This window comes from Miniopterus schreibersii, assembly GCF_964146895.1.
Source record: "Miniopterus schreibersii genome assembly, chromosome: 9".
In the NCBI taxonomy this organism is placed as follows: Eukaryota; Metazoa; Chordata; class Mammalia; order Chiroptera; family Miniopteridae; genus Miniopterus; species Miniopterus schreibersii.
The window spans coordinates 2,400,924-2,426,777 of NC_138118.1; the positions used below are offsets into that span (position 1 = coordinate 2,400,924).

At 51.1% G+C, this 25,854-nt stretch overlaps 2 protein-coding genes across 20 annotated transcripts in view; one reads left to right on the top strand and one right to left on the bottom strand.

Annotated features, from left to right (window-relative positions):
• KMT2C (lysine methyltransferase 2C) overlaps positions 1-15,806 on the top strand; it is a 181,885-nt gene extending 166,079 nt beyond the window's left edge. For 11 of the 13 annotated variants that reach the window (XM_081147756.1, XM_081147765.1, XM_081147761.1 and 8 more), the window contains 10 exons: positions 957-1,096; positions 1,485-1,592; positions 3,895-5,017; positions 6,086-6,222; positions 7,153-7,295; positions 7,558-7,726; positions 10,024-10,140; positions 10,479-10,552; positions 10,792-10,900; positions 12,250-15,806. In XM_081147756.1, the coding sequence (XP_081003882.1) occupies positions 957-1,096; positions 1,485-1,592; positions 3,895-5,017; positions 6,086-6,222; positions 7,153-7,295; positions 7,558-7,726; positions 10,024-10,140; positions 10,479-10,552; positions 10,792-10,900; positions 12,250-12,342 (2,213 nt within the window). In that variant the 3' untranslated portion in view covers positions 12,343-15,806. Of the gene's footprint in view, positions 1-956; positions 1,097-1,484; positions 1,593-3,894; positions 5,018-6,085; positions 6,223-7,152; positions 7,296-7,557; positions 7,727-10,023; positions 10,141-10,478; positions 10,553-10,791; positions 10,901-12,249 lie in introns of those variants that run through there. The other 2 variants (XM_081147762.1, XM_081147760.1) reach the window with 2 other exon arrangements.
• An 8,509-nt stretch (positions 15,807-24,315) lies between these two features.
• GALNT11 (polypeptide N-acetylgalactosaminyltransferase 11) overlaps positions 24,316-25,854 on the bottom strand; it is a 37,601-nt gene continuing 36,062 nt past the window's right edge. For all 7 annotated transcript variants that reach the window (XM_081147006.1, XM_081147009.1, XM_081147010.1 and 4 more), the window contains 2 exons: positions 25,123-25,260; positions 24,316-24,939 (listed from right to left, as the gene is read on the bottom strand). In XM_081147006.1, coding sequence (XP_081003132.1) covers positions 24,808-24,939; positions 25,123-25,260 — 270 coding nt within the window. In that variant the 3' untranslated portion in view covers positions 24,316-24,807. The remainder of the gene's footprint in view (positions 24,940-25,122; positions 25,261-25,854) is intronic.

The following is a 25,854-nucleotide window of genomic DNA, read 5'->3' on the forward strand; positions in this document are numbered from 1 at the left end:
TGTTCTGTCTTCTGGGGTGTGATTTTACCTTTGGGGTGTAAGTGATGTGTTGTCAGGAAGCACTTGAGCAGGTTACATGGAAGCAGCTTTTGTTCTCTGCACCCAGACCCCCACCCCCACCCCCCACCTTCGACTGCCGGCCCACACTGCCCAGGCCTCCCGTGTCCCGGGACTGCCGGCCCACACTGCCCAGAGGGCTGGCAGCTCTACTTTGCTCTTCCTGTCCACGCCTTTCATCACTGCCTCCACTGTTTCCCCTGCGCTGCCTGCACAGGGCCTTCCCAGACCTGCTCCCTCCGGCCCCTGTGGCCTGGTCCCCTCCTCGCCCTGCTCCCGCCCCCTCAGCCAGCGCTTGTTGCCCGTTTCTGTCCTCCTGCTGCTGTTAGAACCCAGTCGCCGCCCATTCCTCATCTCTGAGCTCGACTGAGTTGCCTGGTTTGGGTTTTGAATTCAGCCTCCAGCTGCCCCTGCCGCCCATTCCCCCGGCTTCTCCCTGCCTGCCGTCGCGCCCTGCTTGGGTCCTGACGTTTTCGTCCCGGCCCTGGAATCTGTCTCATCCCTCTTTGTCCAGATCAGACGTATTTAAGACTCTCGTACGTGTGTCTCATCGTCTTTCATAAAGCGTTTTTGTATCATCTTAACCCTCAAGCAAAAGTAGTATCTCTCCCCCGGCTCACTCTGCACGTAGACTGGACGGAACGTGCTGAGGCTTCCTTCCTGCCTGACGACCCGCGTTCCCTCCCCGCTGTTGGTAATTGCTGCCTGTGGCCCCGTTTGTGCCCTGGGGCCATGCACATAATAGACGTCCCCACAGGCACTGTGTAGAAATAAGACTTTGATTAGTAAGAATCACATAGGTCAGTTAGAGGAGCTGTGCGATCAGTTGCTGGAGCAGTGTCACATCACCACCACCCTGTGCTGTTGGCCTTTCATCCCTGACGAGCTCCTGCCTGCAGGTCTCTCTGGATACAAGGACTCCGGCCATGCGGTGGCAGAGGGCGCGGCACTCAGGACACAGTGGTGCTGCCACTGCAAGGTGGTCGTTCTCGGCAGCGGTGTGCGCAAGTCCCTCCGAGACCTGGCCTTTATGAACAAGGTACGTGCGTGCATCCCTTCTCCACTCAGGCGTCCTGGGCAGGTGCTCCTGTGTCCAGGAGAGGCCCTCCTGGTGATGCCCGGGTCCACGGTCCTGGGTGCAGCCGCCTCATAGACTGTCGGGACTAAAACCAAATGACTATAACAGACTTAAGTTGGGTATTATGAAAACATTTTTAAGTGGAATGGAATGTAGGTAGTAAAGTTTATTTTCATAAATTCGTTTTCTGTGTGGTTAAATCATTACATACTAAATAGACACAGTCACCTTTTTACTCATAGGATAGGAAGATGTTAACATACATAAAGCCGACAGCATGCAGATCCTGCTTTTATTAAATCATGACTTTCTGAGACCCCCTGCCCCAACACCTCTCTCTGCTTTTCAGGACTCCCGCGAGGGCTCTGGCCGAGTGCAGAAGGACATTGTCTTCTGTAGTAATAACTGCTTCATTCTGTACTCATCGACCGCACAGGCAAAAATCTCAGAAAGCAAGGTAAAATCACATTTCAATTAATCAGCAATACACAGCGAGTGACTCTGTCCTGGGGATGAACAGGTTCCCAGAGCTCCGGGTGGAGGGAGCTGAGCCAGGGCTGCTCAGGTAGAGAGCGGTCACAGCCACCCTCTGTGTTGCCGTTTCAGGTTAAGTAAGTTATTTGACCAGTGGACGTTGTAATTTACAGGCTTGAATCATATCTTACAGGTTCAGAATTGAGTAAAAACACTCATCATAAATGTTGAATTTTACTTAGTTACAAATAGTTTAGTTAGAACTATGAAATACTGTTCTTACTGATTTATGCCAGTGGGAAACCTGTCAAAAACACAACTTTTGTCTATTCGTGTGTTTTGGGGAGCAGTTCTGCTGCTCAGATCATGGTGGCAATGGTCTGCTATACTTGATTTTGTGTCGTTTCAGTGCATCTGAGTGTGTAGTTAATGGGGTTTGTTTTTTTTGTTGGTTTTTTTTTTCAGAACGTTGTATCTTATTTACTTTAAAAAATTTTTATTTTTTAATTACACGTGACGTGCAGTATCCTATTTCAGGTGTACAGTGTACAGATTCAGGCACCTTAGGAAGTGATCCCCTGGCACCACACATCATCACTGCAGTATCCTTGACTGTGTCCCCATGATGTGCTGCCCACAATTATTTTTATAGCTGGCAGTTTGTACTTCTTTATGCCTTTACCTTTTCTGCTTGTACCCCCAACTCCCCTTCCATCCGGTGACCATCAGTTGGTCTCTCTTTCTGTTTTGTTTATTTTGTGTGGGGTTTTTTTAAAGCTTCCATATATAAGTGAGATCATACAGCATTTGTCTTTCTCTGAGTTATTTCACTCAGCATAATGCCCTCAGGTCCATCCATGTTGTTACAAAGGACAAGATTTCGTTCTTTCTGTGGGTGAATAATATTCCCTTGAGTGTGTAGCGCCTTGTCTTTATAAACTCCTGTCTGTTGGTGGGCGGTTGGGTGCTTCCGTATCTTGGCTACTGTAAATAACGCTGCAGTGACCTTGTGGGTCCACATATCTTTTCAAATTAGTGTTTTGGATTTCTTCAGATAACCCAGAAATGGAATCGCCGGGTCATAAGGCAGTTCTGGTTTTCATTTTGGGGGGTTCCCCACACTGTTCTCCACAGTGGCTGCCCCAGTCCGCATTCCCACCAGCCGTGCACAAGGGCTCCTTTCTCCCCACACCCTCGCCAGCACTTGCTTGTTGATTTAGTGACGACAGCCATTCTGACAGGTGTGAGGTGACATCTCATTGTGGTTTTAATTTCCCTGATGATTATTGACATTGAGCCTCTTTTCCTGTGTCTGTTGGCCATCTGTGAGGTGGACAGTATATCTTCAGTCATTTGCGTGGAAGGGAGTTCTTCCCTGTGCAGTCACACTGCCTGTCATTCCTCCCTCCAGGTTCTTGCTCTCGTGTGTCTTTCTTGAAAGAAGGTCCTGGAGGCTCTAATTTTTCCAATAGGCAGTAGACCCCAGTGTAATGAAATCCAAGCTACATGCCAGATCGGTTTAGAATTTAACTCTGAGTCTGTTTGCCTGTGTGAGAGAAGAACGGTTTCTCACCAGCTTCTTTGGTCAATGTGCAATTTCTGCCTCTTCTGGGTCCCACGTGAGCTGTGTCTTCTTTCAGATCGCTTGCAGGATGGGTGCCTGAGAAGAGGGAACCTGTGCTGGGGGTTAATGGTTTGGATGCTCCACCTAAAGAGAAACTACTAGAGCTTCTCTCTTAGTTCTTTTAGCAGGTGAATTTGAACCTGGCAGCCTCAGAGAAAAGTTCATTTGCTTGTAAACAGGGACTGACTGACTTCCTCCCCTTCTACATTTATGCCAATAATTGAGCCAAGATCAACAGACAGGAAGTTCAGAGAGTGGTGATAGGTTCACAGAAGACTGTTTCAAAAGTTCTTGCTTGGTTTACCAAAAGCACTGTTCTACTGTACAAATCACATTCGCCAGCTCCTCTACCGTGCTAGGTTTTCTGGCTTTATTATAGTTAGAAAGGAGTGCACAGGAAGGGTTAGGAGCAGAGCTTCCCAGAGTTGAGGCCTCGTAGAGAAGGCCTGTGGAGGGTCCACCCCCAGTGGGCCTCCTCCATCAGCCCTCTCTCCACCCAAACATCTCCGATGCTCCACACCGACTCCCCCACTGATCCCCACCACTCACAAGCCTGTCCCCTGCCTGCCGGTCACACACGCTGTCCAACCCTATTGCTTGGCTTCTCGTTTCCACAAGAATTGCTTTAGAGCTTGTGAGTGACTCTTCTGTTTCTCGCCAGGAGCCCCCCCTCCCTTCGTTGCCACAGTCGCCCATGAAGGAGGCGCCTTCCAGAGCATCCCACCAGTACAGCAACAACATCTCCACGCTGGACGTGCACTGCCTGCCGCAGCTCCAGGAGAAGGCGTCTCCCCCGGCCTCGCCGCCCATCACCTTCCCTCCTGCCTTTGAAGCAGCCAAAGTCGAGGCCAAGCCAGACGAGCTCAAGGTAACGGTCAAGTTGAAGCCCCGGCTGAGAACTGTCCACGGTGGGTTCGAGGACTGCCGGCCGCTAGCTAAGAAGTGGCGAGGGATGAAGTGGAAGAAGTGGAGCATCCACATCGTGATCCCCAAGGGCACATTCAAGCCGCCCTGCGAGGACGAGATTGACGAGTTTCTGAAGAGGCTGGGCACCTCCCTGAGGCCGGACCCCGTGCCCAGAGACTCCCGGAAATGTTGTTTCTGCCACGAGGAGGGCGACGGCCTGACGGACGGGCCGGCGCGACTGCTCAACCTGGACCTGGACCTGTGGGTCCACCTGAACTGTGCTCTGTGGTCCACAGAGGTCTATGAGACCCAGGCCGGTGCCTTGATCAATGTGGAGCTGGCCCTGCGGCGAGGCCTGCACATGAAGTGCGTCTTCTGTCATAAGATGGGCGCCACCAGCGGGTGCCACCGGCTGCGGTGCACTAACGTTTATCACTTCACCTGCGCCATGAAAGCACAATGCATGTTTTTTAAGGATAAGACCATGCTTTGCCCCATGCACAAACCAAAGGGAATCCACGAGCAGGAACTGAGCTACTTCGCCGTCTTCCGGAGGGTCTACGTGCAGCGGGACGAGGTGCGGCAGATCGCCAGCATCGTGCAGCGCGGCGAGCGCGACCACACCTTCCGCGTCGGGAGCCTCATCTTCCACGCCATCGGCCAGCTGCTCCCGCAGCAGATGCAGGCCTTCCACTCGCCCAAGGCGCTCTTCCCCGTGGGCTACGAGGCCAGCCGGCTGTACTGGAGCACGCGCTACGCCAACCGGCGCTGCCGCTACCTGTGCTCCATCGAGGAGAAGGCGGGGCGGCCCGTGTTCGTCATCAGGGTTGTGGAGCAGGGCCACGAGGACCTCGTGCTGAGCGACAGCTCGCCCAAGGGTAAGGCCGCCCCGCGCCCGGCCGTGTCGCGTGTCCGCGTCCCCGCGTGTGTGCTCCTGTTGGATTCGCTTTGTAACGGCAGACGTGGGTCTTCGCTTACGGATGCGGGTCTGAGCTTGTGTGATTCCACCTTGCTCCTGCCCGTACAGTTTTCTTAACATTTGCTAGACTTGCTCTCAGTCAGGAGACAGCGCTGGCTGGTGTGGCTCAGTGGTTAGGGCGTTGGCCCGCGGACTGAAGGGTCCCGGGTTCGATTCTGGTCAAGGGCACGTACCTGGGCTGCAGGCTCGATCCCCAGCCGCCCGGGTGGGTGTGGGAGGCAGCCAGTCAGTGTGTCTGTCCCACATCTATGTCTCTCTCTGAAAAGCAACGGGAAAAATATCGTCGGGTGAGGATTTAAAAAAAAAGTTTAATAAATCAAAATGTAGTCAAACACAGAGCTGATGAAAGAAACAGAAAAGTTTGTCAATAATGGTGCCTGTCATTTCCAGTGGGGACCCTCCTAGTGTCACTAGCAGGCAGGACCCACCTCTGGACATGGTCTATCTCAGGAGCGTCGGGCAGTGAATGTAGAGCTAGAAACGAGGCGGCTTTGACCTCCAGGGTTCACCTAGGTCGTCGTCACTTTTCATGTAGAAGGTCCTGGGGAGGGATCTGCTTTTTTAAAGGTTAGCCCTTTTTTGTGTTTTTTAAAAGGTTTGCAATAACTTTTTAGTGTATGAAAATGCTCTAAAAGTGACTCTTATAAAAATATCAGTTGCATGGTTTAATTTAGATTTGAGAGGAAAGTAATGTTTCTAGAGATGTCAGTAGTTGGAGATCTTAAAACCTAATGTTACATGGCCAATACGAAAATGAATTAACTACGTCATATTCTTTCCCCCACGTTCGTTGGTCCCTAAAACTCACCTCTGCCAGCAGGTCCGTGAGGCCCCCGCCAGCCTCACTGGGGCCTGGGACATGCGGCGGGTTGCTCTTCTCTGCCCTGGGTTTGTGCTGCCTCCTGCTGGCCTCTCTGTTCAGCTGAAAGCACGTTTGTCACACAGACTTTTTTTTCTCTGTATGCAGGTGTTTGGGATAAGATTCTGGAGCCTGTGGCATGTGTGAGAAAACAGTCTGAAATGCTGCAGCTTTTCCCCGCCTATCTGAAAGGAGAGGATCTGTTTGGCCTGACTGTGTCTGCAGTGGCTCGGATCGCGGAATCAGTGAGTGGACAAGGCGGGCATGCGGCCGCACCCCTGGGGCAGTGTGCCGCAGTGTGACTGCTTTAATTCATGCTGTTGGTGTTGCTGGCAGGCTGACTCCTGTCTCTCTAAGGAGGTGTCCGGGTTCACTGGGAGAGCTCAGGAAGTGTCCCGGTCACTCAGGTGCCCACACCATTGGGGGTCCCCTGTTCCCGGGGTCACAGGAGAACTCATGTCTTCTCTGACATCTTTGTAATCTTTAAGGTTACAAGCATGTTTGTCATGGAGTCTCCACACAGTTTGGAAAACAGCATGATTATAAGGCATAATTTTCAAATATAATAACTCACTGATGAGTTTTCTTGGGAGAAGCAAAGAACCCCAAAGCTCCCGAGTAGCATGCCCAGCTGCTTCCTTTGGTAGCGAGCCCTGCCTGTATGGCGTGTGTCGATTATGTCTATAGAGAAAAGTGTTCACAAGAAAATTCTAGAAAAGACCTTCACGTGTAAATTATTTTACAAGTAAACCTTTAGTTTTACCACCCACACCCCTAGGACCTGGGAGGGACAATCTCCTCATGTCATAGTCGAATTGAAGTGAGAGATGATCGTGGAAGTCAGTCACGTAAATGATTTTTAACTAGACTTACTGACATTGACGTTGTGAATTAGTTATGTTCCCACGTGTGGGGTCGCTGTCCTTCCTCAGACCCTGAAACCCCCCAGGCTGCTCGCTAGTTTTCTTCAAGGGGCCCTTGCCAGCATTTACTTGCAAAGTTGCGTGTTCGTGTTTGTACTTTTAGCAGAGCTGAGTGTAGGCTGATCGTGTTAATGTTGCGTTTTGAAAATGTTGATAGGTTACTTCCATACAAGCTGGGCTGTCCTTTCAGCAGCTCAAGACCACCTGTGTGTCCATCACGAGTTAACTGTCTGTCTCTCTGCTTCCTTGCAGCTCCCTGGGGTTGAGGCGTGTGAGAACTACACCTTCCGCTATGGCCGGAATCCGCTCATGGAACTTCCTCTTGCCGTTAACCCCACAGGTTGTGCCCGTTCTGAACCTAAAATGAGTGCCCATGTCAAGAGGTTTGTGTTAAGGTATTTTGTTTTAACTTCACATAGTACAGCCCAGGGTTTCTAGGCGTCTTAGTGGTTTTCGTGCTTGATTTGTCTGCTGCTTACAAACCCTGTGTCTCTGGCTGTGTCTGTGCCCGACCACATCCGAGAACGCACCGTGGGGCTCTGCTAGGCGGCTTCGTGTGTGTTCCTGTCGGCGCATCGGAACGGCCGGCTTCGGGGTGATTCGGAGACATCTTCAGTTCTCCTTTCTTTTCTCCTGTTGCCACGCCCCCGTCTGCAGGCCTCACACCTTGAACAGCACCAGCACCTCCAAGTCCTTCCAGAGCACAGTCACTGGGGAGCTGAATGCCCCCTACAGCAAGCAGTTCGTCCACTCCAAGTCGTCACAGTACCGGAAGATGAAGACCGAGTGGAAGTCCAACGTGTACCTCGCCCGGTCTCGGATCCAGGTGGGAAGGCGGCGTCCTCGGGAGGGAGTCGGGTGGGGTCTGGCATTGGGAGAGATGGGCATCCGGTGTGAAGAGGGTTGCACACAGCTGTGGGAACAGGGTCACGTTTTCCAGATCCCTTCAGATCCCGCTAGTTTATCCCTCTAGCAAATCCAGATGCCACCTCTGCACAGACCCTTCACTTTCCAGTGGAGAGACTGTTGGACTGTACACCGTTGCTCAGGGGAGCAGGTAGCCCTGGCCTCGGCACACACGAGTCTTTCCAGCACGTGTGAGCGATCCAGTGAAAATAGTTGTAAAACGAGCTCCCTTTTTGGAAGCTATCCTGGGGGCCCAAGCATGTAGCTTTCTTCCGGAGCTGCAGACCTAGAAACCAGAGGCCTGGTCAGCATCTCCCCTTGAGTGTCCCAGACTGGAATATAAAGCTCTCTAATCTACTCCTGGGCTCTGCACCCCCATTTCACCCCATCTCACTGCACCTCTGCAGATCCACCTGTCCCCTCCCATCCAGTCCCACACAAGCCTGTGTGATCCCTTCAAACGAGTCTCATCTGCACTCCACTGTCTGTGCTCAGTCAGGTCCTCGCTCCTTCACTGGAACCTTTCCCCTCCTTCTGAAAGATTTTACCATCTTTTCTTTCTCCTCAATGTATGGGCATTTGACAACGATGTGGCTGTGTTAGGGTTTTAATACTGATTTCCTCCCTCGATGAGCCCTTTCTGCCTGGAGCAGCAATGTGGTCCGAGAAATGTCATGCTTGTTCTTTCGCGAGTTCCTACCCCCAACCCCCTCTGTTTGCGCCTATGGGCACATACTGGACCCTGAGATCCAGGATCTCGGCATGGACCCCCAGACCCACCCCCAGCAGCCTCTGGGGCCTTGTGTGGATCTCAGGCTCGGACCAGTGCAGCCAGAGTTCCTTCCTGTCTTCATCAGCTCTCTCACCCTTCTCTTTGGGCTTCCTTCTTCTGAGACTATTTACCTGCTAATTTTTTTTTTTTAAATATGTCTTTATTGATTTCAGAGAGAGGAAGGGAGAGGGGGAGAGAGAGAAACATCAGTGATGAGAGAGAGTCATTGGTCAGCTGCCTCCTGCACGCCCCCTAATGGGGATAGAGCCCGCAACCCGGGCCTGTGCCCTGACCTCCTGGTTCATGGGCTGATTCTCAGCCACACCCACTGGGCTGAAGTTAAATGTTTTACATTTAAGACAATTTGATTTGCTTCCAATGAATAGCCAGTTGTTGAAGAACCATTTATTCAAACTGTACTGACCTCTGTGCAGATTCCTGTCTTGTGTCCTGGTTATTCACCTCCAAGTCATATCTGGAATTGAACAAATCGCACCCTTTTTATTTACTGTTCCAAAAAATAATTTATTTCGCATAGGAAACTAGCGCAGGCCTCTATCCTGCGTGCTCCTGGCCAGGGCCTGAGGAGGGGCTGTCTAGGAGTCCCCAGGGAGCGCGGATCTTCCTCTGAGATGCATGAACTCAGGTTGGGAGGAGAAGATACAGATCTTTGTGGGAATTGTCCACACTCTTCCCAGCATGTTCTTTTTCCAGAACCTGTAATACTGAAGACTGTAGGTGGAGCGTGTAGTGTGCCATTATTAGGCTGCTAGAGTAGACGGCAGGAGCTGCCAAAGGAGAGAAATGCTCCAGTGTCTTCGCTAATTCAGATTCCTGCACATTTCTTTAGCAGCCTCAGGATTTTATATTGGGGGGGAAATTGCCTTTCCCAAGAACTTGCTTCTTTCCAACTTTCCTGACAGAGTAAATGAGCTTCTCCTAATTTTCCTTTCTGCTCAGGCTTCTAGGATGATATCGCCAGATCTGAAACCTGCTTTAGTCTTATTCATGATCCCTTCCAGCGAGCCCTGTTTCTGTTTTGTTAAGTTATTGTCGTGTCCAGTTCCTGCAGAAATAGTGGTGGGACAAGATAAGTCCTAGAAGCCACCAGCCTGTTAGCTGGTGGGGTCTCCGCATGTGTTTCAGGAAGGATGACAAAGCCGGGTAGAGACTGTGGCCGCCCATCAGCTGGGCTACTTTGTACACAGGCCCTGAGACTTTAGTGTGAAAAAGACACATGGCAAGGTAGTGACGGCGTAGCTTGAATAGGTACGGTGTCCATTCTTCAGGTTTCAGAGACGGCATGTTCAGTAGAGAAGATCACCTGCGGTCAGGCTACGTCTTCAGCTTGGCTTTTGATACGACCTTTGTCTAAAGAGAAGGCAGGATTGTTGTCCAAGGAACTGAAGTGTGTCTGACATACACACTCACACTTTCTCCCGCAGGGGCTGGGCCTTTACGCTGCTAGAGACATCGAGAAGCACACTATGGTCATCGAGTACATTGGGACCATCATTCGAAATGAAGTCGCAAACAGAAAAGAGAAACTTTATGAGTCTCAGGTAAGGGCCCCAGCCGTCCTCTCTGTCCCTGTGCCACCAACGGCCTGACTGTTGTGCTGGTTCAGTTTTGAACAGAAGCCGTCTGGTGGTGGCGTTTTCCCCGCCGTCTCCGCCAGTCCCTCTCAGCCGCTGCTGTTTGCAGAGGTGCGTGCAGGTTAGCGAGCCGGCTTACAGGCGGCCACCAGTTTGCTGACCCCCATTCATAGCACGTCAGTGTCTGCTGCCTGGCTTGGGTCACGTCCTCCCAGTGTGATCAGGGCCATTCCGGGTCACGTCCTGCTTGGACTCCCTGGTGTGGGCAGGACCGCAGAGAGGACTTGGAGTTGTTTCTTTTTCAGAACCGGGGCGTGTACATGTTCCGCATGGATAATGACCACGTGATCGATGCCACGCTCACAGGAGGGCCTGCAAGGTGAGGCCACAGTCTGATCGAGGCCCTTCTCCTCTCGGTGGGCCACTGTCACTCTAGCCTCCCAGGGGTTAAAATCCAGGGCAGATAAGTTTCAGAAAGTTTCATTTTAAATTACGTATATTTGTTCTTGGTCTGTAGATGGGCAAAGAGAAACGTAATTAGGAAAAAGTTTTCCCCACGAGCTGCAAGTTTTCAAAGCTTCTCTCGGTTGACGTAGTTTTCTGAACGGTGGTTTGCAGGTACATCAACCATTCGTGTGCACCCAACTGCGTGGCTGAAGTGGTGACTTTTGAGAGAGGACACAAAATTATCATCAGCTCCAGCCGGAGAATCCAGAAAGGAGAAGAGGTGAGAGTGTGGGGGCGCGTCCGCGCGTGCAGATCCCTGGGTGTAGTTTTCGCCTCTAACTTCCCCAGTGGTTTCCCAGCTCTTTGTTTAAAGCTAGACTTGGCCTTCTCAAGGTAGGTCCCATTTTTGCCACCGTCATATCCCGACACCCCACACGGCACGTGGAGTGTTGACTGCCACCTCTCCGTGTTCCTCCTTCATCTCCGTGTCACTCCTGTGGCATCATCTCCTATGTCTCCGGCTCCTCCCTCTCCCTTTACCCAGGTCACAGTTTGGCAGGACCCCTTTCTGTAACGATTGAGCCTGGCGTTGAACAGATGACAAAGCCGATCATGGCATTCTCCCCGTGGTCTCAGGACTACTGTGGCACATGCGGGGGCGCCACCCGCTCCGGGTCACTTGCATTCACACGAATGAGAAGTATCGTTTAGAGGTTTTTCACATCCACAGAGTTTCAAACAGTTTAGCTGCTTTATTATTTTTTCTTCAAAGTGCTCAGTGCTGAACTCGACGTGCCTTGCGTCTCACAGATGGCTGGGAAGGCTGCCAGCCTTCACGGCCTCGTTGTCATTTCCCGACTTCGTTGTTCACACGTGGTCAGCGTGTATCGCTGAGGCAGCTCCCGGAGCTGGAACGGGCGTCTGCTGGGAAGCTCAGGCCGAGCACTGGGTTTCTGTAGGAAACGCCCCGTTTAGGGATGAGCAGCCGGGGTCTGGTCTTTGTTGGAGCCCCAGTCCCCCATAAAGAGACCTGTGGGATTCTGTTTGGGGGGGGGGGGGTGTCATCTTTTGGGAAGTCCCTTTATGAGTAACTGAGAGGAAGTGTGTGAGCCCAGCCCGTGCCAGTGAGTGCCAGGGGTGTCCTGGCGATGGTTTCCCCCATGTTGGGGTCCAGGAGCGGCTTGTACTGGGGGAATCATGCAGAGTCCCAGCGACCTTGATGTCAGGGTTGGCCTGAGATGTTAATAATTGGGTGACCCCTGCAGAAAGGCATCTTAAATTTAAGTGAGGAGCGGTGGAGGAGAAAGAGGGTAGCTGGCTGGCCAGGGCGAGTCTCTCTGCCTGACTTGCGTGTCCCACCGGCCAGTGAGGGCAGGAGGAAGCCTGGAGCTGGGGGAGGACCCTTCTCCGGCCAGCGCCCTTGCTCAGATCGGGCTGGGCCTGAAAATACTGCCCCCCGGGTTCCTGTCCCGTGGGGAGCCCGGGTCGGCGCAGCCAGGCTTGTTCCCTGCCGCCCGAGGCCGCCCCTCGCTGGCCCGCCCTGTGCCCGCCTTGCTGGCTGAGCGGGCGATGCGCCGGGCCCTTCCCGCCCGTCCCCCGGCCTTGACGCTGTGTCTTTGCCGTGGGCAGCTGTGCTACGACTACAAGTTCGACTTCGAGGACGACCAGCACAAGATCCCGTGTCACTGTGGGGCTGTGAACTGCCGCAAGTGGATGAACTGAAGCATTCCGGCCGTCTCGGCGGCGGCTTGTCCCTGGGAAGAAGCGAGTCAGCGCACCGCGTGGTTCGGCGGCAGGACGGTGTTTTGTTCCGTTTCCCGCCTCTGGAACCCAGCCTCTGGGAGTTCTGGTCCCCTCAGCCCTCGGGTGCAGCGCAGCAGGCAGGCGGCTTTCCTGGGCGCCCGAGGCTCCGGGACCAGGAGCGGTCAGCACTTTTTCTTTCCTTCCCTCTTTCTTCTGTGGGTGGGTTTTGTTCTGTTCTGTTGTTTTGTTCTCACTGAGGAGAAACTTTCACTGGGGCAAAGAGCCGATGGCTGCCCTGCCCCGGGCAGGGGCCTTCCTATGAATGTAAGACTGAAATCACCAGCGAAAGGGACGCGTCCAAAGTGCTGGCCACGGCCTTATCTGAAAAAGGGGCAGGCCCTCTATTTAAAGTTTTTTAAGTAAGTAGACACCACTGAACAAGGAATGTACTGAGATGACCTCCTTAGGGATAGGCTAAGGGATAACTTGCACTAAATACATTTAAATACTTGATTCCATGAGTCAGTTTATTGTAGTTTTTGATTTCTGTAAAATAAGAGAAACTTTTTGTATTTATTATTGAATAAGTGAATGAAGCTATTTTTAAATAAAAGTTAGAAGAGAGCCAAGCTGCTGCTGTTACCTGCAGAACTAACAGACCCTGTTACTTTGTACAATTATGTAAATATTTTGAGAAAAAAATACAGTATAAAAATAGTTATTGACCAAATGCTACCAGGCTCCGCAGCAGCTCGGGTGCTTATAAAATGTTCTTAGGGATGTTTCAATATAATTTTTGTGTTATTAAATACGCCATTATAATTATGTAATAACCAAAATTTTGACCTAGAGTGTTTGGGGGTTTTTGGAAACTACGGTCAGTTAGTACTTAACGTTTTATACACCTTCTGACAGAACGCGTGTATACCACGACTAAACTTTTATAGCCGTTTTGGTAATTTAAACTAATTTTTCATATTATATTGTTGCATCCCTACTTCCTCAGTCAGGTTTTTTTGTGCTTACAATTTGTGATAACTGTGAATAACTGCTTAAAAAGACACCCAATGGAGGCTGAATTTTCTTCAGCAGAAGTAGTTTTGATTAGAACTTTGTTTCCGGCCACAGAGAATCATTTACACGTACTAGGATCATGTCGCAGGAACTCGGGTCTAACTCTCTAGCCTTCTATTTAACACAAAAATTTGAAAAAGAAAAAAAAAAGGGAGGCGTGATCGTGGGCTGCAGGACTCCAGCAAAGGGTTTCGGAAGATGTAATTTTAAAATGTGTTTGTATGAACTGTTTGTTTACATTTCTTTAATAAAAAAAAACAAAAAAACACTGTTTTGTGTTTGCTTGTAGAAACTTAATCAGCATTTTGAACCAGGTTAGCTTTTTATTTTGTACTTAAAATTCTGGTACTGACACTTCACAGGCTGAGTAAATGAAGTTTCGTGTGCACAATGCAAGTCGGCTGTCGGCTGTCGGTCTGTCCAGTGAGCAGCTCTGGACTTCAGTGTATATGGCATGATGTATTTTTATCTTACAGAGTAAATCAACTGTATATATTTTTCTCTTGATAAATAGCTGTATGAAATCTGTTTCTTGACTATTTTTCTCCTCTTGTACAATATTCTGACATCCTACCAGTATTTGTCCTACCGGGTTTTTGTTTTGTTTTCTGTTCTGTATAATAGTATCTAATGTTGACAAAAATTGAATTTTTTGAAGTATACAGAGTGTTATGGGTTTTGGAATTTGTGGACACAGATTTAGAAGATCACCATTTACAAATAAAATATTTTACATCTATAAAAGCCCCGAGTCTCTGTTAACCCCTCTCGTGTTCTGCTTTGAGCTGAGACTGGTGGCTGTCGGCCACGCAGCGGTGGCCTGGGCCGCCCTTCGGAGTTCCTGCTGCGCGGTGTCATCAGCTCGCTTCGCTTCGCTTCGCTTCCCGGCAGGCGGGGCACCGGCGCCCTTCCCTGCAGGCGAATCGAGGGGGCTCCGCGGCCCCCCCGCCCGCCGGGGCGACTGCAAACCGGCGCCCTGTCCCTGTGCCCGTTCAGCCTGTTTTTAACTGTGCAGTTGCTCTCCCGGGTTTTATTCTCTGTGGTAGAGGCTTTATTTCTATAATGTTGAATGTATTTAACACTTAAGGAGGTTACTAAGAATTAAAATTGCTCTGAATCCCCCTCAGGATTTTTCTTACTTAGAGAGGTTTATTACAATTTGTGAAGAAACCTGAAGCCTTTTGTGTGCTTATTTTTTCTACTTCCAGTAAAATTCTGTGTGCAATACGAAATGTCTTATTAATTTTTTAAGAAGTTCAATTACAGTTGAAATATAAACTATTCCATTAGTTTCAGGTATACAGCAGTGATTCTGCATCACAGTGGTCATCCTGTTAAGCCTGGTGCCCGCCTGGCACCGTGCGTAGTCGGATTACCATGTCCCCTGTGCTGTGACTTACGTGCCCGACTGTTTATAGCCGGCGGTGTGTACCTAAGCCCTTCCCGTCCCATCCACCCTCCAGCCCCCTCCAGCGCGGCCATCGCTTTGTTCTTTGTGTCTGAGTTTGTTTTTGTTCATCTGTGTTGCTTTTAGGTCCCACATAGAAATGACGTTACGTGGTGTTTCTTTCTCTGACTTATTTCATTCAGCGTAATGCCCTCCAGGTCCGTCCACAGTGTCGAAAACGTTCAGGTTTCATTCTCTCTCGTGGCCAAGTGATGTCCCGCTGTGGCCGTACTAACTGCGCCGGGTCCACCGGCCTGCTGAGCTCGCGGCTGTTGCCACGTTGGTGTTGTGACAGTGCCGTGAGCGTGGGGCGCTTACATCTTTTCGAATCAGTGTTCTGGGTTTTTTCGGGTATGTTCCCAGAAGGGAAACTGCTGGGTCACAAGGCAGCCCTGATTTTTTGAGGACCCTCCACGCTGTTTCCACAGGGGCTGCGCCCGTCTGCACTCCCACCAGCAGGGCGCCAGGGTCCGCTCTCCCCGCACCCTCGCCAGCACTTCCCATGGGGTTTGTTGGCGATGTCTCACTGTGGTTTGAATTTGCGTTTCTGATGATCAGTGAGGTGGAGCATCTTCTCACGTGTGTATTGTCCGTCTGTATGTCCTGGGAGAAATGTCTATTCAATTCCTTTGCCCTGTTTTAAATGAGATTGTTTTTTGGGGGTGGTGGTGTAGGAGTTGGTAATAGTTTTATTCTAAAAATATTTTTGGTGGAATCTTTCGGGTTCTCCACAGCGTAAACATTGACAGTTACGCTTCTCCCTCTCCGGTTCGGATGCCTTTTCTTTCTTGTCCGATGGCGGTGGCCAGGCTTCCAACGCCGTGTTGAATAAAAGTGGTGGAAGGGGACAGCGCGTCTTGTTCCACTTGTAAAGAAAAGGCTTCCAGCTGCTCCCTGCTGGTACGTCAGCTGTGGCTCGTCGCGCGTTCCCGCGGGCCCGCTTGCTGAGGCGTCACTAGTGAGCGCTGGGCTTTGTCAGATGCTCTTCCTGCATCTCCTGATGTGACCGTGTGGTTTATGCTTCATGCCGTTCACGTGGCGAATGACGCTGATGTGCGGATGTTGAACCAACCTTGCGCCCTGGGAATAAATCCCATGTGATCTGCAGTTGGCTGCCGCCCGAGCCGGGCTTGGGGCCGCGTATCAGGAGGTTCGGGTGCCCTGAGCCGCTGCTGCCTGTTGAGGGCTGGGGGCCTCTGAGAGCCTGGGAAGTGGGCTGAGGCCGGCGCTTGTGTGGGGAACTCACTGGCAGGGGTTCTGGCTGAGCCGGGGCCTCAAAGCTCCTGGCACCTGACGGATCTTTTTGGAAACTCTTCCAAGGCGTTTGCGGTCTGTGAGCCGTCGGTTTCTCGCGGCTGGAGCGCGAGTTCATGTCTGCGCCAGGTTTTGCAGCTGACAGATGGGATGGGGCACCAGGTCTCGGCCTCGCGCTGCTGGCGGGGACGCACGGCACCGTCGTCAGCACGCTCGTCTGTGGTTCTGGAAGATTCCTTACAGCTTCCGTAACCTTCTGAACTGGACCCACGTTGTCCTCGGGAAGACCGCTCCTCCCCTCCATCCCTGGAGGGTCCCGCCAGGCCGTTCAGAGGTGCCTGAGGGTGCGCCGGGCGGCCCCACCTCCGTTCCCGGGGCGACACTGCAGAGCTCCCAGGTCAGATCCCCGTTTCCCCGCTGCGGGCACCCCCGGCTGGTTTGAGCGCGCTCCCCACCTGCAGAGCCGGCTTCTCGTCTGAAGGCTGCTTTCTGGGGCTCCAGAAGCCCCTTCCTCCAGCCGCTGGGATGTGGAGAGCACTTCAGGTCTTGGTTCCCAAAGAGGAGTCCTGTGAGCTCACCCCCTGCCAGGGCCAGCACGCCCATTTCCTTCCTGCTGCCACCCCACCCTCACCCACCCAGCCCCTTACTCCCACCGCCAGAGCCCCCCGACCTTCGGCTTCCTGCCTTGGCCTTTTCAACATCAGCGCCCCCACGTGCCCATCCCCGGCCCTCTGCTCTCTGCTCTCTGCCCTCTGCCCTCTGCCCTCTGCCCTAGCAGGCTGGCCCTGTCCAGTGCTGACCCATGTGACAACTTTCCAAACAGCGCCGTTGGCTCCAAAGCCAGGTCCAAGCAGAAGCTGCCCGTTACTGTTGCAGCTGCTGTGTTCCCGTAAGAGCTGCACCTGAAATACTCGCTTTCTCCTTTCCCGACGCTGCTGCACCAAGAGGTCCTGCGGCGGCGGCTCTGCCCGCCCGGGTGCCGCACCCGGACACCCCAGGCTAAAGCTGCCGCTCCCGTGGTGCCCGCGATCTCCTGAGCTCCGCCTCGCAGCCCTGATCCGAATCCTTCCCCTCCCGGGCGGAGCCGCTGCTCCCTGTCCCGGATGTGGATGCTCGGCCGCGGGGCTTCTGAAGTCCGTGGTCCTCCCTCCCCCTCCCTTCTGATGACAGGTGAGTCCCCGGAGCACTGTGCCCTCTGCTTCCTAATGGGACTGCAGACAGAGGAAGACAGCTTTTGAAATAAATTAGTACCTTACCTGTGACGGTGCAAATGCATGCAATACTTGTGCAAAACTATTTGATAATGTTTTGTGATTAAAATATTCATATTTATCCTTAGGGAGGGAAAACACCGCTTTTCCTCCTGACCGTGCTGTGATGAGCACTCGGGCTGCGCCCCAAGGACAGTGCAGCACAGCAGCTCCCTGGCCTTTTAAGCAAACTACTTGAGGATAGTTTCAGATTTACACAAAAGTTGCCAAGATAATACAGACATTCCCCAAACCCCCTTCGCCGCCTCCCCTCACTGTAACTAGGGTGCGTTTGTCAGAGCAAAGACATGAAGGACGACAGGCATGCTTCCAGCATCACCGGGTTTTCAACAGTCCTTTTTCTGTTCCAGGACCCGACCCAGGACACCACAGGCTCATCGTGACAGCTTGGTCCCCTCTGGTCTGTGACTCAGGTCTGTCTCGTTTTTCATGACCTTGACAGTTCTGACCGTTTCTTTCATTGCGTTCAGGTTTTCCCTTAACACTTTTCGCACATTGAACGTATGTGTAACAGCTGTTTTAAATGTCGCTGTCTAATTCTCTTACATTTCTGGGCCTAATTAATTGACCTCCTGGTAACAAGTCACAGTCTGCCCTGCCTTCTCCGTGACTGGTGATCTCTGTTGGATTCCAGAATCGGTGCCTGTGTGTTGAGCGCTGGGGGGAAGTTAAGTTACTGGAGAACCAGTGTCCTCCCTTTGAAGCTTGTCCCTTAAACATTTCCAGGATGAGTGTAACTTGGCCCCACCATTGAGGCGTAAGGCCCTTCGGGGGCAACATGCTGACGTCCTGGGTGTCCAGGGCCTCCACTTGGCCGGTGGAGCTTAAACCGCCAGCCTTATGTGATCTCCGGGGGGGGGGTGTCAGTTTAGTTTTCCAGGACTTGGTCTTTCCTTAGAGCTTCCTCTTGGCCGTCCCGGGAGTCACCTCACCTGTGGACAGACTGACACACAGCCAGACTCAAGTGGAGACCCCCGTGCCCATCTCTGGACCCCTTCTCTGATAGCTCCCTCCTCCCCCGCGCTGGGCTGCAGATGCCAGCCACTGTGGCCTCCCTGACCTCGGTTCTCGGTTCAGCGAGACCACCAGCCCCTTCGGGGTTCCCCTCCCTGCACAGCAGCCTGGGAACTAGAGCTGGGATGGCGCGGCTGGGTCCTCAGGGTTCGGTCCTGCAGCCCCTGCCGCCCCGTGTCTGCAGTTGTGTATTTTGCCCTCCAGCTGGCTGCCCCAGGCCGAGTCGGGGTCTGTTACTCCCCCTTGGACAGCAGCAGCACTTTTCTCATTTAATTTTTCCTGCTTGTCAAAGTCTGTTTCCTCACCCCGTGTTCCTTTTTACTCCTAAAGCCATTTCCTAAGATGCGTGACTCGGGATTTCTGTCACATTTCCGTTTTCAGACTCTGCTTTATAGGGTCATTTCCTGTTACTTGGTGTCTTTTTGTGGGTTCTGAACAGGCCAGTCGCAGCTTCGGTCGACCCTGTGAACGTGTCTTCCTGCTGGGCTTTCCTCCCACTCGCCTCAGCCTTTCCCCCGCCGACCCGGGGCTCACCGACCTGCCAGTGCAGGGCCGGGACGGTGGCCCCCAGGCAAGGAGCTGTGACTGTTCCTGAGCTTTCTGCCAGAATTCCCAGCGGCCGATGGGCGGATGCACCCTCGCCCCACTGGGCAAAACCCGGGTCGCAGTGCCTGCAGCTGTGTTGCCTGGTGAGCTCAGCCACTGGCTCTGCGCCCCTGAATCGGAGGGGACTGAGGGACGCACCGGTATTGCTGCCTGCAGCCCAGACCTAATGTCCCTCCCAGAAGTGGAAAAATTGGGGTATAAATGAAGGAAAACAGTGCGTGTGAGTGTAAAGACGTGAAAATGGGCCACGGTATGAATGAGGACAAGCCAGTCACGCCGTCAGGGCCTGGAGAGGGGAGGCCACGGGGCTGAGACCACCCCTGCCCTTGGGGCCTGACCAGGTCGAATGGAACCTGGGCGGCCTCACCCTGGGAGCTGCTTTCCCCAGATGGTGATGGACTAATGACCGAATGTCTCTTACGCTGTGACTTGGACCTGAAGGTGGGGGCTGGTGCCAGTGGAGTCAAGCACGGGAACTCGGTCCCACCCCCCTGACCTCCGGGGAGGGGAGCGGGGCTGGAGGCTGGTCAGTCACCGGTGGCTAGGACTTCACCCTCTGTACGGAAACCTCCGCAGACCCAAAGGGACAGGGCTGGGAGCCCGTCTGGGCTGGTGACACGCGGAGGTGTGGGAGGGGGAACTTGGGGGGGGCGCACAGGCTCCTCGCCCCTCCCGCACACCCTGGCGCCTCATGTCCGTTGGACGTCCCATTTCTCAGCCTGTTTCTCTGAGTTCTGAAAGCCACTCCAGCAAACTCACTGAACCTGGGGACAGGGTCATGGGGACCTCTGACTTACAGCCAGTGGTCAGAAGCGCAGGTGGCAGCCTGGACTTGGGACTGGCACCTGCCTGGGGGAGGGGCGGCCTTACGGGACCGAGCCCTTCGCCTGTGGAATGGGACGCGCTCCCCAGGTGCAGTGTCAGAGCGAGTGGAGCTGCAGGACACCCGCTGGTGTCTCGGGACATTGTTCGCTGTGGGGACCGCACATTCGGTGACCGGAAGTGAAGTGTTCGGAGGGGAAGCAGGGACGAAGGGGACGGGACAGACTGAACCCGGTTTTCTGAGAGACTTTTTGCCTCCTTACAGTAACTATGGATTTGACCTTGACGCGCTTTTGTTGCCCATTTGGTGAGAATTTGGTTTTCCTGAACTTGGAAGGGGGGGCGGTTCCCCGACTGCTCTAGCCTGAGCCCCCCTCGCGTGCGTGGGCTCGGCAGCCGGTGCGGGGCCTCGCCTCCCCCTCCACTCGCCGGTCCCCGTCCGGCTCGTGCTGTGGGCCGTCCCCGTAGGCGGGGCCCTGCCCAGAGAAGCCCCGAGGTCAGTGTCGAGCTCGGGGAACCAGCAGGCTCGGCCCTCGCCCCACCTGAGTGGGAAAGCCCCCCCGCCATCCTCAGGTTCACCACGTTTCCTGTGAGCCTGCCAATTTGGGGGTTTTCTTACTTTTGGGTCCACCACATGCTCTGTTGTCCCTTCCTTGTGCTTCAGCCACACAGATGTCAGTCACACTCAGGTCTGACGGCTGTTAGTTTCCCCAGCGCTTGAGACTGTGAGGTGCCCTCCTCACCCAGGGACCTCGCACGGAACCCCAGGGTTTCGCCCGGCTGCTCGAATTGTACACGGTGCCGACTGCGGGGACACGTGAGACCTCCGCGGGAACCCCCTCCTCCGCCACCTCGGAGCCCAGGTCAGTCCTTTTTACTTTGGCCGTTTAATGGATGTGAAACGGAGCCCGAGTGTGGGTTTAATCTGCGCCCCCGATGACTATGGTTCTGAACAGCCTGTCTCGTGCTGAGCCAGTTACAAGTTTGCTGACGCGTCAAGTGTTTTGTTCATGTTAAGAACTGGGTTGCCTTTCGTTGTACTTATTGGGATGACGCTGGTTGATAAAATTATGTTTCAGGTGTAGAACCTACAGTACACCTGTACGTTACATTGTGTGTTCACCACCCCAAGTCTCCTTCTGTCACCATTTATCCCCTTGACCCACTTCCACACCCCTCTGCCCCCCCCCCCCCCCCGCTATCTGTGCCTGAGGGGTTGTCTGTCTGTGTTACTGAATTTTAAGCATTGTTTATACACTCTGGGCACAAGTCTGTGCCTTACCTTTCCGTTTTCTCAATGGTGTCTTGAGCAGATTTTAATTCTGATGAAGTCCAATTCATTATTCTTTTTTAACTAGTTTTTACGGGTTAAGAAATCTCTGCCTAGTCTTGGGCGTGGAGTGGTTAAGCCGTCTCAGAATGGACATCAGGGCGTGTTCACGGTCACTGTGGTGACAGCCACTGGCGTCACCTCGGCCGTGCTGCAGACCTGCCTCGGTGCTGGCGCTCCGGTCACAGCGTTACCCTCTGCTGCTGTGCGTCATTTTGGATGGACGCCAAGGGAATGCCGCACTTAATCCGACTCTGCCAACAGCTTTATCTAGAGGCCTGCTGCTGTTTGTCTTTGATGAGATTTTTGTCACCAGGAAAGGCAGGATGGCATTTCCTTCTTCCAGACTGAGTTGGTGCGGTGCATTCTTGGTTATCAAAATACACAGCTCTGGGACTTTGAAATGGTAAATTATTCGTGAAGCGTGAGAAAGCAAGGTGCGTCTTACACAGCCTTAATCACGAGAAAATGGAAGCTCAGTGTGTAGATACAGGACCTAGGGCACGTGAGACTGTAAACTGCTTGTGGTTATGGACGACTTCGTTCTTTGCTCCTTGCATTTGTTTGCTATTATGGGGACACACTAACTTTCAAAAACTGTTATTTTTAAAGCCTAAAAAAAAGAAAAAAAATCTTTGCTTACCCTTAAGTCATGAAGGTAAGCTTCATTTTACAATTTGTTTTGAGATAGTTTGTGTATGGTGTAAGGTTTCATTTCTGTCTGTAGGGATGGGAATTTCTTCCAGCATCACTTGTTACAAAGTCCTTTCCCCAGTAAGCTGTGTTGGCTCCTTTGCTGAAAGTTTCCCGTATGTGTGCGTCGTCTGTCCTGCCATCTACCCATTACCTGTAAGCCATCGTCACAGTCTGGAATCTGTGCAAGTCTTCCAACTTCATTCTCAGTGGAATGCACGTCCATGTGAATTTGAAAATCAGATGGTCAACTGCAGAAAGCCTGCTGGGATTTTGGTGGAGGGCAGCATTCAATCTGTAGATCAGATTGTGGAGAATTAATGTCCTAAAAATACCGAGTTTCCTAGTCCCCGAGTGTGACACAGCTTCCCATGTGCTTAGCTTGTCTTTATCTCCTCAGCAACGCGTCACACTTCCCGTTGTTCATATTTTGATGCTGTTACTGCAGCCACAATACCATTATTTTCCATTTTGAACTGTTGCTACTACATTAAAGTACAATTCAGCTTTATACTGACCTTTTATTTTGTGAACCTGATTAGTTAACTTATTAGATAAATGTTTTAAACTCACTACGATTTCCTACACGCGCGACCAGTCTTCCTCTCCGGAGTGCGTGCCCTGGCCGCCCACCAGCGCTGAAGGGCAGTGGTAAGGACAGGCATCCTTGCCTTGTCCCTAACCAGTGGTGTGTTTTCTTTACGAGACTGGTTTTTCATGGAGGCCCTCTGTCGGGTTGAGGAACCTTTTCATTCCTAGTCTGCTGAGTTATTGTCATAAATGGGTGTTGGATTTGGTCAAATGCTCTCTTTTGCTAGACCATAAGCCTTTTCTGTGTTGTAATAAAGTACACTGATCGAGTTGTATTGTCAAAACAACGTGGCATTCTGGGGTCCAGCCCTCTTTCCCCCCGCGTATCGTCTTTCTGCGTGCTGCCGGATTTGATTTGCTAATGTTTTGTGTCTTCTGTATTCATGAAGGTTATTGGTCTATAGTTTTCTGGTGTACTGCTTTTAAAATTGCTCATAATATCAAAATTTCTCAGTAGTTTTCCAGAAGAGGTGTATTATTGTACAGTTTTTTCCTCCAGTGTTTGATAGAATTCATCAGTGAAGCCATCTGTGCCTAGTTTTCTACGTGGGAAGGATTTTAAACTGCAAATTCAACTTAATAGGTATAGAGCTATTTAGGTTATCTGTTTCTTTCAAGGAATTTGTCCATTTCATTTAATTTATTGGCATAAAGTTGGTCATAACGATCCCTTACCCTTTTTAAAGCAGTTTTACGTGAGGACACGCACAGCTCCGCCAACATCATCATCATCAGTGGTAACTTGTCACTGTGCTGACACATCATTAGCATCCGCCGCCATAGTTTAGGCTCTACTTTGGGGTTTGTACATTCCATGGGTTTAGACGAATGTGTGTCATACCTGAGCATCGCTGCCTAACAATGCTCTGTGCTGACCCTCTCTCCTTTCCTCTGGCAACCACTGATCTTTTCCCATCTCCATGGTTCTGCCTTCTCCATTCAGCCACACAGCTGGACTCAGCACAGTAAGTAGGTTTTCAGACTGGCTTCTTCTACTGAGTAACGTATTCACGGTTCCTCCGTGTCTTTTTGCGGCCTGATATTTCCATTCTTTGAACACTGAGCAATAATCCATTGTCTGGCTGGACCAGTTTATCCATTCACTTACTGAGGACATCGCCTTGGTGGCTTCCAAGTTTTGGCAATTAGAAGTAAGTCTTTTGTGGGCATAAGTTTTGAACTCCGTTGGGTAACTACCAAGCAGCCTGATGGCTGGATCACATGGTCAGAGTATGAAACGGCCAACTGTCTCCATAGGGGCTGCACCACCCGCAGCGGCTCACCCTGTCAGTGACTCCCCAGGAAGGCTGCGCCCCCCCCTACTGATGCTGGCGATTTGTGCCCCTTTTTTGACTAGAGGTTTTATCAGTTTTGATTTTATTCATTTTCTCTGCGTCGTTTGCTTCTGTTCTGAAACTCAGTATTTCTTCTGCTGCTTTGCTCCTTGAACTTGCTTTTTCTGTTTTCTTAGGATGAAAGCCAAATGCACATATTTTCAAACTTTTGACCCTTTCCTAATACAGGGCTTAGTGCTGTAAGTTTTCCAAGAAAACTGCTTTGTGGTTCAACATAAAAAAATTCACTTTATATTTGGGCATTTAATACATACACGATTCCTAGAGAGAGAGATCCAACTATTCAACTACCTGGGTGTTCCACAGGGAACTTTAATGTCAAGTATCCAAATTCACATACCTTCAGCTTCAAACTCATAATTCAAGCCTAGAAACTGAAAACTTCCTCTGGTTAGAGCCACTACCTAGCGCACTGGTTCATCGCTGAATCCAACCGTGTTTCTTACCATGCATCACACACACAGGACACCTCAGACTTCACTACAAAAACAGGTAAATAATTAAAAGGATCCTTTATTTTAAATGTAGATAGTACCATAATCATCAAAATAATTTATAGTAGTTATTAACCACCTCTTAAATATGACCCTATAAATGATTCCTTCTGAAGTTAAAAGTAATATGGATTCAATCAGTTTGAAGTTAACCGTCTGCTATGAAAGGAAATTGTGACATGTTCCTGATCAGATGAACACCATTCCATCACTAAAGGGGATTAAAAAGAAGCATAAACTAATTTGAATAGGCTAAGCAATTTCCTGGTTTTCTCCTGTATAAACCTGACCCTTTAAACTATCTGGTTTCCTACCATAAGCAAGAAATTCCTTAACGGCAACCTAGAAATGGCTTCAGTGTCTTGGTGACACACTTCTCCACCTCCTGATGGCTGCTCAGTGCTCCGATCCCAACAGTATGTTGACTGTCTCACCTCTGCTAATTCCCAGGCATCCCCACAGGAGGACACGCATCCCAGGCATGGCGTCCACCTTAACCTTCCAAATGCCACTGCTGCAAGGGGGAGCCATCACAGATCGCCATAGCAACATAGCCTTTGTGACTCAGTGGATCAACTGCCTTCAGGCACTGTCCCACTGACACCTGGTACAGCCGATTATTCTTCTGAAAAATAAAAAAAGGTAACTTAAAGCACTTGCTGTCTGAATAAGGTAAAGATACAGTCATCCGGAAGCGATGCAGAGCATTTAAGATGACATGCGGGATGCTACAAGCTCAGAACACCCTCCACAAGGTAGACTATCAGCCCACCTGCCCCCTCCCATCCTCACTAAGCCAGCTCCTCACCCCAAAGGTCCATTGCTGGGATCCTCCCGACCCGTGGCACTTCATGAGGCGTGGCGGGTCTGATGATCGAGTTTCTGACATATCCAGGCAAAGGAGATTACTTAAAACCAGTTCATGCTCTTCATTATAAATCCAGATCTAAGGAGGAATAGGAAAGATCAAAACCCCAAGTCCTACTCAGAGCAGCCACACAAGACAAATAAAAAGCATCCAAATTGGAAAGAAGAGGTAAAAACCGTTAGAATAAATGAATTCAGTGAAGTTGCAGGATACAGAATCAGTGTACAGAAACCTATTGTTTTTACATATCAATAATGAACGCTCGTAAGTGAATAACCCCATCACAATAGCACTGAAAAGAATAAAATACCTAGGGTAAGTTTAATCAAAGATGCAAAAGACCTGTGCTCTGAAAACTGTGAGACATTTGATATATCTCCTTAAGTGAAACACAAGAAAAAATAAAATGGAATGACATCAAACTAATAAAGTTCTTAAAAGGAAACCACTGATAAAACAAGAAGCAGTTTATGAATGGGAAAAGATATATGCAACTGGCACATCCAATAAAGGTTAATATCCAAAAATTGTAAAGAACTCGTACAACTTAACACCAAAAAGCAAAACCAATTTCAAAATGGGCAAGGGACCTGAATAGACATTTCTCCAGAGAACATACAGATGGCCACAGGCATGTGAAAAAATGCTGGAGTCATTACTCGAGAAATGCAA